The sequence below is a fragment of the Hakea prostrata genome, chromosome 7, assembly GCF_041222555.1.
Source record: "Hakea prostrata isolate BN-2017 chromosome 7, UWA_Hpros_2, whole genome shotgun sequence".
In the NCBI taxonomy this organism is placed as follows: domain Eukaryota; kingdom Viridiplantae; phylum Streptophyta; class Magnoliopsida; order Proteales; family Proteaceae; genus Hakea; species Hakea prostrata.
In genome coordinates this window covers 72,964,119-72,979,285 of record NC_142606.1, presented here as the reverse complement: position 1 = coordinate 72,979,285, position 15,167 = coordinate 72,964,119, and the positions used below count along the sequence as shown (strand labels likewise).

At 40.6% G+C, this 15,167-nt stretch overlaps 1 protein-coding gene across 1 annotated transcript; it reads left to right on the top strand.

Annotated features, from left to right (window-relative positions):
* The first annotated feature begins 1,019 nt into the window (after positions 1 to 1,019).
* Positions 1,020 to 3,235, top strand: LOC149012030 (Plant invertase/pectin methylesterase inhibitor superfamily). The gene is given in 4 exon segments (XM_089163239.1): positions 1,020 to 1,232; positions 1,234 to 2,018; positions 2,148 to 2,308; positions 2,404 to 3,235. Coding segments are annotated over 4 exon segments (1,851 nt in total). The 3' UTR covers positions 3,096 to 3,235.
* The last annotated feature ends 11,932 nt before the right edge of the window (positions 3,236 to 15,167 follow it).

Below are 15,167 nucleotides of genomic sequence, written 5' to 3'. Positions count from 1 at the left end.
GAGGCTTGTTGTGTCTAAGGTTGGATGGTCACCACCTAGTATTCATTAAATCCCAGTCTCTCAAAACATGGTTCTATTCATTTCAAGTAAAAACTGATTTTTTTCACTTAAGTTGATTGTATGTGCACTTGGTGTTTTGAGAGAACCAAACAATGTTTTGAGCAGCTAAGATTCAATGAAAACTAGGTGACGACTATCCTATGTTGGGCAACACAGGCAACACCACATCCAAGGCACTAGCAGAGTAAATCTCATGGAGAGAGACAAATCTTATTCCACATGATGTCTCCATGCATGAATCTATTCTATGCCTATGACAAACATTGAAAGGGCCATGACATTTTATTTCTTATGCATTGAAACACCCTTTGTATGGTTCTTGGACTGAGTCCGGTTCCAGGATAAAATTTTACCCTGACCTCTCACGACCATAAATTTAAGGGGTCTCCTTTATCAGCGTAGATGAAATCTCTTCCTGAATGTGTGGTGGAAAGTGTCAAGTTAAAAATATGGGATCCCAGTTCAGCGGACTCGTGCCCGTCACCGTGGGTGGAGAGAAACTCGAGCGATAAGGAAAAGAGGCAAAATTTAGCGGGATGCATATGACAACACTCGTTAGGACTAAGGAGGACCTAAGTCCAGGTGTTCCCGGTGTCTCCATCACCCGTTCACCGCAACTGTTTTTGACCAACTTTCAAAATCAGGTCCTCAAAATCCTCCGTATCCCTTCAATTAGATAGATGAGTTTTTAAGAACCAAAAACTGGGTATGAGAAAAAGGCAAATTTGGAGGAAGAGAATAATAAGAAGCTAGAGAGAATAGAAGGTAAACACTTGAAAGACAGAAGGAAGAGGTGGGGGAAATACAGCGAATTCTTTTGGCCTCTCGTCCTCTCTGCCTTAGGCCCTTAGGCCACATCTAAGGCAGAGAGACATTCTCTTTTCGTTCGACTTGGGCTTAGCCTATTTCCTTTTGTTTTGTGTTTTGGAGAAGCAAAAAGAAAAGGAAAAAAAATAGACATGGCGTTCCAAGATTTTGAACTGTTGTCGGAACGTCGAAAGGCTGAAAAAAACCAGAAGCTTAAGAAGAGGATCGCGATTGGGGTAGCTGTGGGCTTCATTCTTTTCGTCCTAATAGGTTCCGGGGTGATGGTCGTGACAAAATCAAAGGAGAAGCACAACAAGGAGAATCAGGAATTAAGCGGCAATAATAATAATAATAATAATAATAATTGGCATAGTGAAGTGGAGTAAGGCAGTCAAGATGATCTGCGCACCCACGGATTACATGGAAGCATGCGTGTCGAACCTGTCTAATTTGACGAACAATTCCAGGTATTCTCCGTCTTCTCCCTTGGATCTTCTCAAGGCTGCCATAACGGTGATCTCGGACAAGTTGGAGGATGCCATGAAAGATTCGTCGCATTTCAAATTCAGCGACCCTAAGGAGAAGGATGCATTCGAGGACTGTAAGCAACTTCTTGCGGATGCCAAGGAAGAGCTACTGGAATCCATCTCTCATGTCAGCAAAGGCACCAGCGTCAAGAGTCTCCCCTCCAAGTCCCACGACATCAACAATTGGTTGAGTGCTGTGATTTCCTACCAGCAGACCTGCATCGATGGATTTCCTGATGGCAAGTTGAAATCTAAGATGCAGAAGGCCTTGGATTCTGTCAAGAAACTCTCTAGCAATGCCCTTGCCATCGTCTCCGAGGTCATCTCCCTCCTCTCTATGCTGCAGGTTCCCGGGTTCGTGGGCAACCGCCGTCTTCTGGGTCACCCGGACCTCCACCGGCCGGACACGGAGGAGGAGAAGGAGAAGCTCGCAACTACCACCTTGACGGCACAGCTCGACGACGATGGCCTTCCAAGCTGGATGTCACATGAGGATCGCAGGATGCTCAATGGGAAGCCCAAATATGCGCCAGAGGCTAACGTCGTGGTAGCCAAGGACGGGAGTGGAAAGTTTAAGACCATTTCAGAGGCATTGGCGGCCATGCCTGCAAAATATACTGGACGGTACGTACGTATTTCGGTATTTGCAGATTAATTATAACCATAAAATATTTGCTTTGATTCTTCGCATGCATCATATATCATGCATGCTCGCGTTAATTAATGGCTGGGATATTATGTATTATTATACAGATACGTGATACATGTCAAGGCAGGGATTTACGACGAGACCGTGACGGTGACGAAGAAGATGGTTAACGTTACCATGTATGGAGACGGATCGAGAAAGACAATTGTCACAGGAAACAAGAACTTCGTTGATGGGGTTAGAACCTTCCAGACTGCATCCTTCGGTATGCCTTCCCTGTTTCCTTTGAATTCACTCTTGGTCTGCTCCCAACGCACGAAATTTTTGCGTGATTCTTTTGTTTTTTTGTATTAATTGCAGTGGCACTGGGAGAGGGCTTCATGGCACATTCCATGGGATTTAGAAACACGGCAGGTCCAACAAAGCACCAGGCAGTGGCCATCAGAGTTCAAGCTGACCTTTCAATTTTTCAAAATTGCCGGATGGAGGGTTATCAAGACACACTATATGCCCAAACTCACCGGCAGTTCTATCGGAATTGCGTCATTACCGGCACCATCGACTTCATCTTTGGAGACGCAAGTGCTATATTCCAGAATTGCTTGATCTTGATCAAAAAACCCTTAGACAACCAACAAAATATAGTCACCGCCCAAGGAAGGCTTGATAAACGTGAGACCACAGGATTTGTCCTCCAAAATTGCCGCATCGAACCAGATGAAGACCTCAAACCAGTCAAAACAAACTTCAAGAGTTACTTAGGGAGGCCATGGAAGGAGTACTCGAGGACCATAATTATGCAATCAAGCATTGGTGATCTTATCCACCCAGATGGCTGGTTACCCTGGAATGGGGACTTCGGTCTCAAGACATTGTATTATGCTGAATACAACAATAAAGGACCCGGAGCTAGCCTTAAAGACAGGGTCAAGTGGCCTGGTTATAAGGTTATTACCAAGAAGGAAGCCCAACTGTACACTGTGGAGCCTTTCTTGCAAAAAGACTGGATCACGGCCAGAGGCGCCCCGCTTAAAGTTGGCTTCTATGCTTAACCTCTGATTGGATCCACTACTGCTTGACATTTATCTAGCGGCGCTTTCATTTCTTTTTCATCTTTCTTTTGGATGAATGATTTGGGATGGGATGGATGTATGTTATATTTTTTTTTCTTTTTTCTTCTTCTGATGACTTACTTGGGGTGGGTTGTTTCACATTTTATTTATTTATTTATTCATTTGGATGAAATATTTATCTATTCATCTAACCCTGAATTGGTCAACCATTATCGACCCATTGCACATTTGCACTGTGTAATGTTGTTTAAACGGTCCTCACAAAAATCTTTGCTAGTCGCCCAAGGGATGTTTTGGATTCAGTCATTAGCCCTTACAAATCCACTTTTGTTCCCAAGCGTAGCGTTCCGAATGATGTTTTTACAACACCTGAGCTTTATCTTTTTTTTTTTTTTTTTTTTGGGTAGAACCTGAGTTTTATCATTGCATCAAGAAGTGCAAGGAAAAAAAAGAGAGAAGTATTTGGCTCTTAAGTTGGACATAAAAAAAAGTCTATGACATGCTAGAATGGTTTCCACACTCCCTTTGTTTCCCTTGTTATGGGTAGGTTGAGTTCCCCTTCATTTCACATATTGATCAATGGTGCAGCCTATGGGTCCATAATACCAGGTCGAGGGGTTAGGCAGGGTAACTATTAGGCGTGCTAAGGATGATTTTTCATCATTTTCCTAATTTTTTTCTCATTTGAATTCTTTCCATATTATTCCCTCATCTCATTTGAATTATTTCCATTCATCATTCCTTCAATTCGAATTCTTTCCATACAAATATTTCCATGTATTATATCTCCATACAAACATTTCCTTGTATTGTATTTTCATCTTTTATATCTTTCCTTTATTGTTCATATTTACCTACCAGCATGGGATGTATGCTGTCTATATATTTGAAGTTCTCTCATATGAAATCATTCAACCATTTTCTACTATTGTGGTTGTGTCTTAATATGGTATCAGAGCCTAAACACGATTCTACATCTTTATTCACCACGTCTTCTTCTTCCTCATCTTCTACCTCCTCTTCAATAGCTATCAATACTAAGTCTGTTGATTTGGATTTCTCTTCTCCATTTTTCCTTCATCACTCGGACAATCCGAGTGCCATTTTGGTCACCCAACCATTGAAGGGTGGTAACTAACCGACTTGGCGACGTGCTATGCATATGGCTCTTGAAGCGAAAAACAAACTTCAATTTATTGACGGCTCTCTTTCAAAACCTGTTTCTGATTCAGTTTTGCTTCTTCAATGGATCCGTTGTAATAGTATGGTTCTTTCTTGGCTTGTCAATGCTCTTGTTCCTGATATTGCTCATAGTGTCCTTTATGCCTCTACTGCTCATGAGGTTTGGGAAGACCTTGAGGCTCGTTATTCTCAACAAAATGCACCTCGCATTTTTTAAATTCGTTGTGCCATTTCCACCCATCAACAAGGCACGTCTTCATTGGCTTCTTATTATACGGTTCTCAAAGGGCTCTGGGATGAGCTTTCTTCGTATAATGATCTACCACCTTGCACATGTGGTCTTCTAAAGAAGTATTCTGATCTTATTCATAGAGATCAGCTTCTTGAAACCCAGCCCTAACCTAACCCTGACCTTGACCCGGTAACCCGGTTGTTTTTAGGTCCGAAGACCCGGAGTAAGAAAGAGCCAACTATGGGTCATCTCGGTGGAGCATGGTGTTTGACTCGACCCATGGATGTTGTTGATGGAGTTCCATACTTGGATGTTTGTGTAGATTTGGAAAGGAAGCTGCAGTTGTCGGAAAATGAGATTAGTTGAAGGACTTGGAGTATTATCTGACTTGATTTGAAGGTATTTCTTCACACTTGACATGTTACTTGATGTGTATGCGCCTATAGGTTTAAAGCCCATTTGATCCTCCAAATCCCGATTATTCCTTTTCTTGCCTTGGTGTGCTGGTCGAGTGGCCACTCGACCAGCACTCGCAGGAAGGTGAATCCAGTTGTAATTTTAGGGGTTTTTCACTCTTATTTAAACCCTACTTCGTATTTCTTTGTTACGGCTGCCTCCTAAACACTTTGTGAACGTGAGAACACCTCTCCGAAACTCTCTCTGGTGATTTCAAGATTCCTCTGCAGATCTGGCCTCTCTTCTCTGTTCTTACAATTCAAGGTTAGTATCTCTTCTGAATTATTAATTTTCTTTTCTTGATCTTGTTCTTGATTGAGATCAGGAAGTAGAAGATGCATCCTTGCATCATCCCTTCGTGATCTCCTTCGTTTCTTTGAGATCTATGATCATCATCATGATCTCAACCCTAGCCGAAGAATTTTCTTGAAACCCTAACCCTTGCTTGAGTTTTGGAAACTCTTGTTAACCTCCCATGCGGGGAAACCTCATGGGTAATATTTCTAGTAACCTAAACTATAATTTCTATGATTTTCTTGTTATAATTGGCAATCATTTATTTCCCTTTCATTCTATGATCTCAACCTTTTTATGGGAACCATAAGGTTGAAACCCTAATTTCTTGGGTTAAATCAAGAACCCAAATTTTAACCATGACTTGATGTTTTTATCTTCCTATATGATTCTAATACATCCTAGGAAGTTCCCCTTCGAATTTCGGATCATTCCGACTTCAACGAGGAGTTATGGCCAAAGCAATCTTCATTCCGTCTTGACTTGCTTGGTCGATCGCTTGGTCGACTAGGCCAGTCTACCAAGCACTCAACCAAAGGAGTCAGTAGCTTTGTTTTTCACCCGATTTGATTCGTTTGCTCTCTGATCTTTTAGGCATCTTCCCTAATGTTGTATCTATGATTGTTAGGAGTCTATTTGCTAAGTTTGGAGTTGCTCTCTTGGATCTTTGGATCATCTTCTTCGATAATCAAAGTAAGGACAGTTATTTCCTTAACTACATAGATTGCTTGTTCTCTGGTTTCTACCTTATGAAACTATGAGATTACTTACTGTTATTGTAATTTAATTCTAATCTCTTACTGTGAGAACAGTAGCACTTGTTTATATTATCTTTTTCATTATTCATGTTATATGAATTACTTATTATTACCTAATCTGATTTTGCTTTTACATTCTCTTGTATATGATGAACTGTTGGTTGTATATGTCATGACTGATCTGAGAATGTGTTTACTTAAGTTTGGTTTGGGATTGGGGAGTGTCCTTTTGACACTTCTGTCCTTGGACATCGGAGGGAATAGTATGGGATGTTCTCCGAAGATGCCCATCGATGCTTTCCCGAATCATTGGTTGTCATACCTAGGGATGTCTAGCAGTGTTTGGCTAGGATATACCCCTGTTATATCAGACCCGATTCGGAAGGGTATTGAGACCGAACGACCCGTGGTAGCAATGGGGATTCACGGGCGCTCAAGACCGGTAACCAACCCGTGAGAAGACGGGAATCACATTGTGGGGGCCATTTATTGGAGGGTTGCATATGGCTAGACTTGGGCTCATGGGCGCTCAAGACCGGTGAAATGATCCGTGAGGGGACATGAGAGCTTCCCGTTTACCATATGTGGATAACCAATAGGGTTGATGAGTCCGTAGTCCGGGACTATTAGGACTCTAGTGGAAAGGATACCGGAAAGGATCGCCCGGGGTGAGGAATGGAAGTATCTGGACCTGAGTTGATGTAACTAACTAGATGACTTGCATTGGGCTAGGCTTTTCCTTGACATGCGCCGGTACTTATGCCAAATGGTTGTGAGAGAGTGTGTTGACTAAATCCCCTACCATGGTTTGATGAGGACTTTACCCAATTACCCGGCAGACCCAAGATGCTAGGATGGCTGAGGGGGAGTGATTGGCCTACCCAAAGAAGTACGGTGCTATGACTTAAAGCATGTCTACCATAGAGACCAGCATACATAGAGTTTAGATGCATTTATACTTTATCTGTTCCATATTGCATTGCATCATGTTATGTTTTGCCACATGTTATCTATGATGTTATGGATTAACTTGCCTTACTGAGTTTCTTCGAAACTCATTCGTTTTTGTATATTTTCTTGTTAGATTATCCTGCAGGTACAGAATATTATGACGAGCAGTATAGTGAACCGCAAGCCGATGAAGCGTATTTCACGCAAGGTGCTGGCAACGATCAAGCTTACTCTGATGATCCCTCGGCGGATCAAGCTGCGTACTCCCTTTGAAGGCAGCGTAGAGTTAGAACAAATCCGTTGGATTGATGAAGTCCACACTTATGAAGACGTCATCTATAAACTTGAACACTCATATTCTTAGTTTATTTATTAGTACATTTGTTTCAGTTGTATTTCATTTTAAACTTTCATTCTACGTTCCGGTATGTTTGTGAAGTGAGTTTCCGCCTCACTTTACTTATCTTGATATCTTCGGATATCTGGTATCTTTTCCGCACTCTGATTATATCATTTATTCTTTCTTGAGTTAAATATTTTGTTTATAATGTTTAAACCTTGATTATTTTTTGTTTATGATTATGTTATTGTATATGTGGGAGGATGATTTCCTCGATACTTGATCTTCGGGGCTGTGGATCACACTCCCGGGTATGCCAGTTAGGGTACCGGCTGGGGGGATGTGACAGTATGGTTCTTTCCTGGCTTGTCAATGCTCTTGTTCCTGATATTGCTCATAGTGTCCTTTATGCCTCTACTGCTCATGAGGTTTGGGACGACCTTGAGGCTCGTTATTCTCAACAAAATGCACCTCGCATTTTTGAAATTCGTCGTGCCATTTCCACCCATCAACAAGGCACGTCTTCATTGGCTTCTTATTATACGGTTCTCAAAGGGCTCTGGGATGAGCTTTCTTCGTATAATGATCTACCACCTTCCACATGTGGTCTTCTAAAGAAGCATTCTGATCTTATTCATAGAGATCAGCTTCTTGAATTTTTTTTATGGGACTTAATGATTCCTACGGCTCACTTCGTAGCCAATTACTTTTGATGGACCCTTTGCCAACGGTAAATCGTGCTTATTCTCTCTTACTTCAAGAGGAGCGTCATCGCACAATTCATGAGGCCATTGCTCCCGCTCTCACGCACTCTGCCTTGGCTGCCACATCTCCTCGATATAGTTCCAAAAATGATACCAAGAAACACTATCATTGTGATTCTTGTGGCTTGGATGGTCATTCGGAATCTCGTTGCTTTAAAAAACATGGGTATCCTCCCAAACGTGCTACGAAGTCCACCGCACCGCCATCTCCAACGGTTCACTCTCTTGCTGCAATTGTGCTCCCTTCTGTTGTTGCACCATCTTTCACCACAGATCAGTACCATAAACTCCTATCTCTTTTGGAATCTAGTAACATTACACCCTTGGCAAATGCTGTAGGTAAAATATCTTCTCTATGGGTTATTGGTTCTGGTGCCAGTCTTCATATGGTTTTAGATTTATCTTTATTTCATTCGGATAGTCTTGTTCCTCACACCCAATCCATTCGTCTTCCCAATGGTGGTTTTGCTCCCGTTACACATATTGGGAATTGCAGCCCCATACCCACTTTACCTCTCACAAACGTCTTACATGTTCCTTCATTTGGTTTTAATTTGTTATTTGTTACCCAACTTACCCAACAACTTCCTTGTTTCATAACCTTTTACCCTGATCATTGTGTGACATAGGACCTATTGCTGCTGTTGTTTTTCCCACAAATGATCTTTGGCATTCTCGTTTGGGCCATTCAACTTTAAAAATTTCCAGTTATCTTGCACGTTTGGATCCGACTATTTCTTTTCATAAAAATTGTGTTTGCTCTTTTTTCACCTGATTGGAAGGAGGCAATGGATAGTAAAATTGCAGCACTTGACCTTAACAAGACTTGGTCTCTTGTACCTTTGCCCCAACACAAGAAACCCATAGGTTGCAAATGGGTTTACAAAATCAAACGGCATTCAGATGGGTCAATTGAATGCTATAAAGCGCGTTTGGTGGCAAATGGTTATACTAAAATTGAAGGGGTTGATTTTCATGAGACATTTGCCCCAGTTGCCAAGTTGGTTGTTGTTCGAACACTTCTTGCCATTGCTGCTATCAAAGGATGGTCCTTGCATCAATTGGACGTCAACAACGCCTTTCTCCATGGCGATCTTGATGAAGAGGTATATATGATTCTTCCGCTTGGTTATAATCGAAAGGGGGAGAAATTGGTTTGTCGCTTGCACAAATCACTATATGGGCTTAAGCAAGCAACCCGTAATTGGTTTTCCAAGCTTTCTGGTGCCCTTATTGATCTTGGATACACACAATCTAAGGCAGATTACTCTATATTTTCTCTACTTACAGAGTCTTCATCTACCTTTGTGCTTGTTTATGTTGATGATATTTTAATTGCTGGGTCTGACACATCTGTGATTTCCAACTTAAAATCACTTCTTCAGCAACATTTCCGGATTAAAGATCTTGGATTGCTTAAATATTTCCTTGGTCTTGAGGTGGCCCGTTCCAAGAAAAGTATTTTCATTAACCAATGAAAATACACATTGGACATCTTAACTGATGTTGGTTTCACATGTGCTAATCCGACTCAATTTCCAATGGAACAACTCAAGTTAATTGCTTATGAGGGTGAGCCCTTAGTTGATCCAACACCATACCGTCAGTTATTGGGCCGACTTATTTATCTCACAATTACTTGTCTAGATATTGTTCACACTGTGAATGTTCTAGTCAATTCATGCATGAGCCTCGTAAACCTCATATGGATGTTGCTAATCGTTTACTACGTTACCTCCATGGCACTCCAGGACAAGGGATTCTTTTATCTGCTGATAGTGAGTTATCACTCCGTGCTTATTGTGATTCAGATTGGGCAAGTTGCCCTATGACTCGACGATCTACCACTGGATATTGTGTGTTTCTTGGTTCCAGCCCTTTATCTTAGAAATCTAAAAAACAAGCAACTGTGTCCCGCTCATCTGCTGAGGTTAAATATCGTGCCATGGCCGTCACCACTTGTGAACTCATGTGGTTAGTTACATTGCTCCAAGATCTTGGTGTCATGGTCCCTCAACCAATACCTTTATTTTGTGACAATCAAGCTACTATACATATTTCCGCGAATCCAGTCTTTCACGAGCGCACCAAGCACATCGAGATTGATTGTCATATGGTTTGCGATTAGGTTCGCCATGGTCTTATCCAACCGACCTCCACCACTAGTATTGCCCAAATTGGTGACATTTTCACCAAGGCCCTTGGAAAAGATTTGTTTCTCAGTCATATAGGCAAGTTGGGAGTTCTTGACATTCACTCTCCAACTTAAGGGGGAGTATTAGGCGTGTTAAGGATGATTTTTCATCCTTTCCCTAATTGTTTCTCATTTGAATTCTTTCCATATTATTCCCTCATCTCATTTGAATTATTTCCATATTAATTTCTCTTCTTATTTCAATTCTTTCCATTTGAATTCCTTCCATTCATCATTCCTTCAATTTGAATTCTTTCCATACATTGTATTTCCATACAAACATTTTCATGTATTATATTTTCTATACAAACATTTCCATGTATTATATCTCCATACAAACATTTCCTTGTATTGTATTTTCATCTTTTATATCTTTCCTTTATTGTTCATATTACCTACCAGCATGGGATGTATGATGTCTATATATTTGAGGTTCTCTCATATGAAATCATTCAACCATTTTCTACTATTGAGGTTGTGTCTTAATAGTAACCCATTATCTCCACCTCTATTTGTTTATGTTCCAATGCTTTTTAGTCGTCTTCTCCAACATGCTCAAAGGAATGGTGAAATTTCTGTGGTCCAAGTGTGAAACAAAGGTCCTATTGTATCTCACTTATTATTTGTTGATGATTCTTAGAGGTAAGTCTTGCGGAGGTTCATCACTTGAAGGAACTTTTGGCTACTTAATTACTGTGTGGCTTGAAGATAATTGGTAAATTTTCAAAAATCCTTTGTGACTTTCTTCCTTGACACTCACCACGTTTGAAGAGATGGTTCTTCCACGTTCTTCATGCATCTCCTATACATCAAGACCAACTAAGTACTTGGGTTGCCAATGGATTTTGGCATTCCATAATCTAAGCAACTTTGTGACCTTGTGAACGTGTTGATGAAAAATCTCAAGGGTGGAGAACTGAAATATTATCTCATGTGGGAAAGCAGGTTTTATCGAAGTCTATAATTTCCTCAATGCCAAATTACGTGAGTGTGATCCACAGCCACAAGATCCACGGTTTAGCCATTAGTAATAATAAATACACACTACACCAAGTCAAGAGCAAAGAACATTTCAATAATTAATGTAAAAGAATAAAGAGTCCAAAATATAATAAAAAGTAATAAATATAATCCAAGGAATGAATCAAAGGAAATGTATCCAAAGAATGTTTTTAGCAAAAACAAAGAAAATCTCATAATCCAATTATCATTCTTGTCTTTCTCAAGACTGGCACAACCTTCTTCTAATCTCTCAATAAAATGTGTCATAAAAGCCTTTCTCATCCACATATCCAAATGACAAACCACTTGGATCATTTTTCCGTCAATAGGTGCATAAAGAGCACTCCAAGAACTTGCAAGAGGCTTTCATGTTGTGCAGCACCAATTTCCATTGACGTCTCTACAGTTTCTTCATTGGAGTTCTCCCATACATATAGAACTTTTTTCGTGTTTGTATAGTCATCTGAAGAAAAATAGAGACAATCCACAAGGATGAGTTCTGACGAACTTAGTAAGGCAACAATCCCATATACACATTGACATCACAAACACATCATGAGTAAAAATGAAAGGTGATAAGCCAAAGTATGGATGTGTATAGCAGCTAACCATACAAGTCTCTAATAAGCAGACATGCTTTAAGATATAACAACTGCCCTCCTCTGGTAGGTCTCGTCACTCTGATCCCTCACGAACTAGCTACCTTTGTTGGGATCCCGGGCAAAGGGCTATGGTCCTAGTTAATCAACCTTGGTTTGGGTTTAGGTGTACCACTCTCTCACCACGACCATTAGCGCAAGTATTGGCACATGTCGGGGATTCTAACCCAATGCAAGGTCCTACGGTAACATACTACATGTGGTCCAGATACTTCCCTATGGCACCAACCAACTTGGTTCAGTATCCTTATCCACCTAGGAATGAGAATCATTATAGATTGATTACCTAATGTTGGACTCCATTCCCTAACCCTATGGTTATCCACATATTGTTGGGGCAGATGCTTTCATGTCCCCTCATGACTCCCAAGCCCCGCCTATTGGGCGCCCATGAGCCCAACCCTAACTTATGCAATCCTACCATTGCATGATCAACAATGGACCACTGAATCTCCTCATCACGGACTGGCTACCGTTGTTAGATGAAAAGAATCACATCATTGTTATCACGGGTCATTTGGCTTCAATACCCCTACCAAAAGGGTAGTAGCATGTGAGGGTACCTAGCCATGCAGTCTAAAACTCTTAGGTATGTAACCAACAACCATGATAGTGCTAGGGGCATCAAGAGAGCAGTGTCTCATACCACAGTCCTTGATATCCCAAGCTAGAAATATCCTACAAGGATAATCCTCAATCTGAACACATCATTTCACATTAGGTAATAAATTAAATGCATCTAACATAATCCATAACATGTCATCATCAAGCATATTTAGCTATTGTTACAACAGCAGTTATAAGGCTATATACATGTTCATAGTGATACGAAAATCATCATAACATCATGTCAATCATATGATTTGCATAACATGTCATCATAACCACCCTAACAGACCTCAGAGATGACCTAGATTAGGGTTAAGAAGTTTCATTAAAGTCTAAGATCCAAACAAAGCGAAAACAACATCAAAACAGCCTCTAGAAGTGGGCTGGTTGCTTGAGCTGGTTGTTTCAAGCGACCTTAAGCAACCACATGCTTTTCAGGCAGTTTTTCAAGTCCAAAATTCAGACTTTTGATCACCCATCCTCAATTTGATTTTGGATTGATTCAAGTCCGAACTTCATTCTTAGAACTCCAGAGAGGGCCACATATCAAATCATAGAAGAAAAATGATTTGAATCCACATCATCTTCTTTGATAAGATCAGCCATTGATTCAAATACGAAATCCGTCTCCTGGCATGATCCAATCGAGATCATTGATGGAAAATGATCTAATCACTCCAACTCACCACTACAAAATTTTAAAGGGAGGAACTACTCTCTAACAATAGGAAATTCAAGTAAAATAAGAGAGTGCTTAACTAACCTGTAAAAGATCTGAAAGTCAAAGCAAGATCGAAACCTTCTTCGTGAATAGAGGGTTCTTCACCACCAACCACGTGTACATAGCCTCTATTCAATCCATAGCAGCCTCCCCAAACATAATATGCAAAATTAGGTAGTGGATGGCTATTTATAGGGAACCAGGGGGAAAACAGGTTTAAAACCTGCAACCAGACCGACCGGTTGCTTGGGGTGGTTGGTTGGGTCAATCAACCACCTTAAGCAACCGTCTCTAGTACTTTTCAATACTTAGGTGCTTTGCTCTTCTGGTTGATCCCTAATACCAATTTAACTTAAACCAATATGTGGAGGGCTCTTACCTTGATCTCGGACATCTTTAAACTCGACTTGTCTCATGCTGGAAATCCATATGCTCAGCCCATTCGAGTTTTTACTGGTCAATGCAGATGAAGCTCGATGAAGAAGAGAAGACAAAGGGTATATTGATTTTTCTAAGTTATATAGGTAAAATTGTAATTTTAATTTTGGTACAAAAATAGTACTAGGATATACTTGTCTTTTCCTCTAATTCAATTTACCATTCCAAAGGAAAAAGGAGCGGTTGTCTTTTTAAGAGACATAGTGGATGTCTCTACCAATTTGATATATTTTTGGGGGTTGTCTATGATTTTATATATTTTTGGGTGTCCCTGAAAATTTTCCCAAAAAAAAAAAAGAAGAAAAACATGGTATACATTCAAACAAAACTCTACCTTTTAGCTTCCATAGAGAAGTATTCAAGTCACCTAGGTTAAAAAACTCACAAAACCCCTTTAAACCATGTAGTTTTATTTCTGTTGCTTCAAAATATGTCAGCTCCTGTTCAACCAAGAAGTGTATTGAATATGGGACCTGTGAATCAAAAGGAAACTTGTGAGAACTCAAATTATGGACAACATAGTTCCTCGTAGAGAGGAGTAAATGCCCGAAGATGTGAAGTTCTCTTAGGTAGGTTCTGGAGTTAATGCTGGTTTACCCTTGGCTTGCCAAACAGGGTCTTGTTTGACCCTTTTTATAGTTAAAGAAGATACCATAGAGTGGATGGATGCCAAACGTTGGATGGCTTTATCCGATTCCAAATGGGACAAACCAGGTGAAGGTTCTGATTGCTTGTGTGCTAAGCAATTGGATTCAGGCACTTCTTAAGGATCTTGAAAATATCTCTGCTAAAGACTGACTTCAAATGTGACACATTTCCCTTTGATCCAAAATGGATGAAAATAATTCCCAAGAGGAATTTTGACTTGCTAGCTTATCCCTTGATAAGCGCAGATCATTAAATGCATAGGTGCGACGCATTAAATGTTGCATCAACATGCCTACAACTGTATTAGGATAGCTTCTTATTTGAATAGATCTCGTTGAAGTGTAATGGCTGAGAGATGCGTCAAGTGGCGTGTCTAAAAAATATCTGCCGCCGTATGGTTGGGTCAGTAACCCTTTTCCAAGGAGTGCCGAGAGATCAGTCCGGAGCCAAGAGGCTAGTCCGAAATTTGGATTCTGAGGAGAGCTAAGGGGCCAGTCCGAAGATTGAATTCCAAGGAGAGCCGAGCAGCTGGACAGAGGACTAAGTTGAACCTAGTTGACCCTAATTCATATGATTCGCACCAGTTCCAAAGTCTTAGAAGTGGTTTGATATAACAGTTTCACTCCATAGTCAACGGAAAATTACTATTCAGCTTAATTACGGTTGAAGTGCGTAAAGAAAAGAAATCTGAGAAGGAAAAGAAAAAGGAAAAAAGGACCTACGTACAAAGAATGAAGGATACAAACCCAAAGAAAGAATAAGAAAATGCCTGATCATGGCACATGAATGCTTGAATTATACAT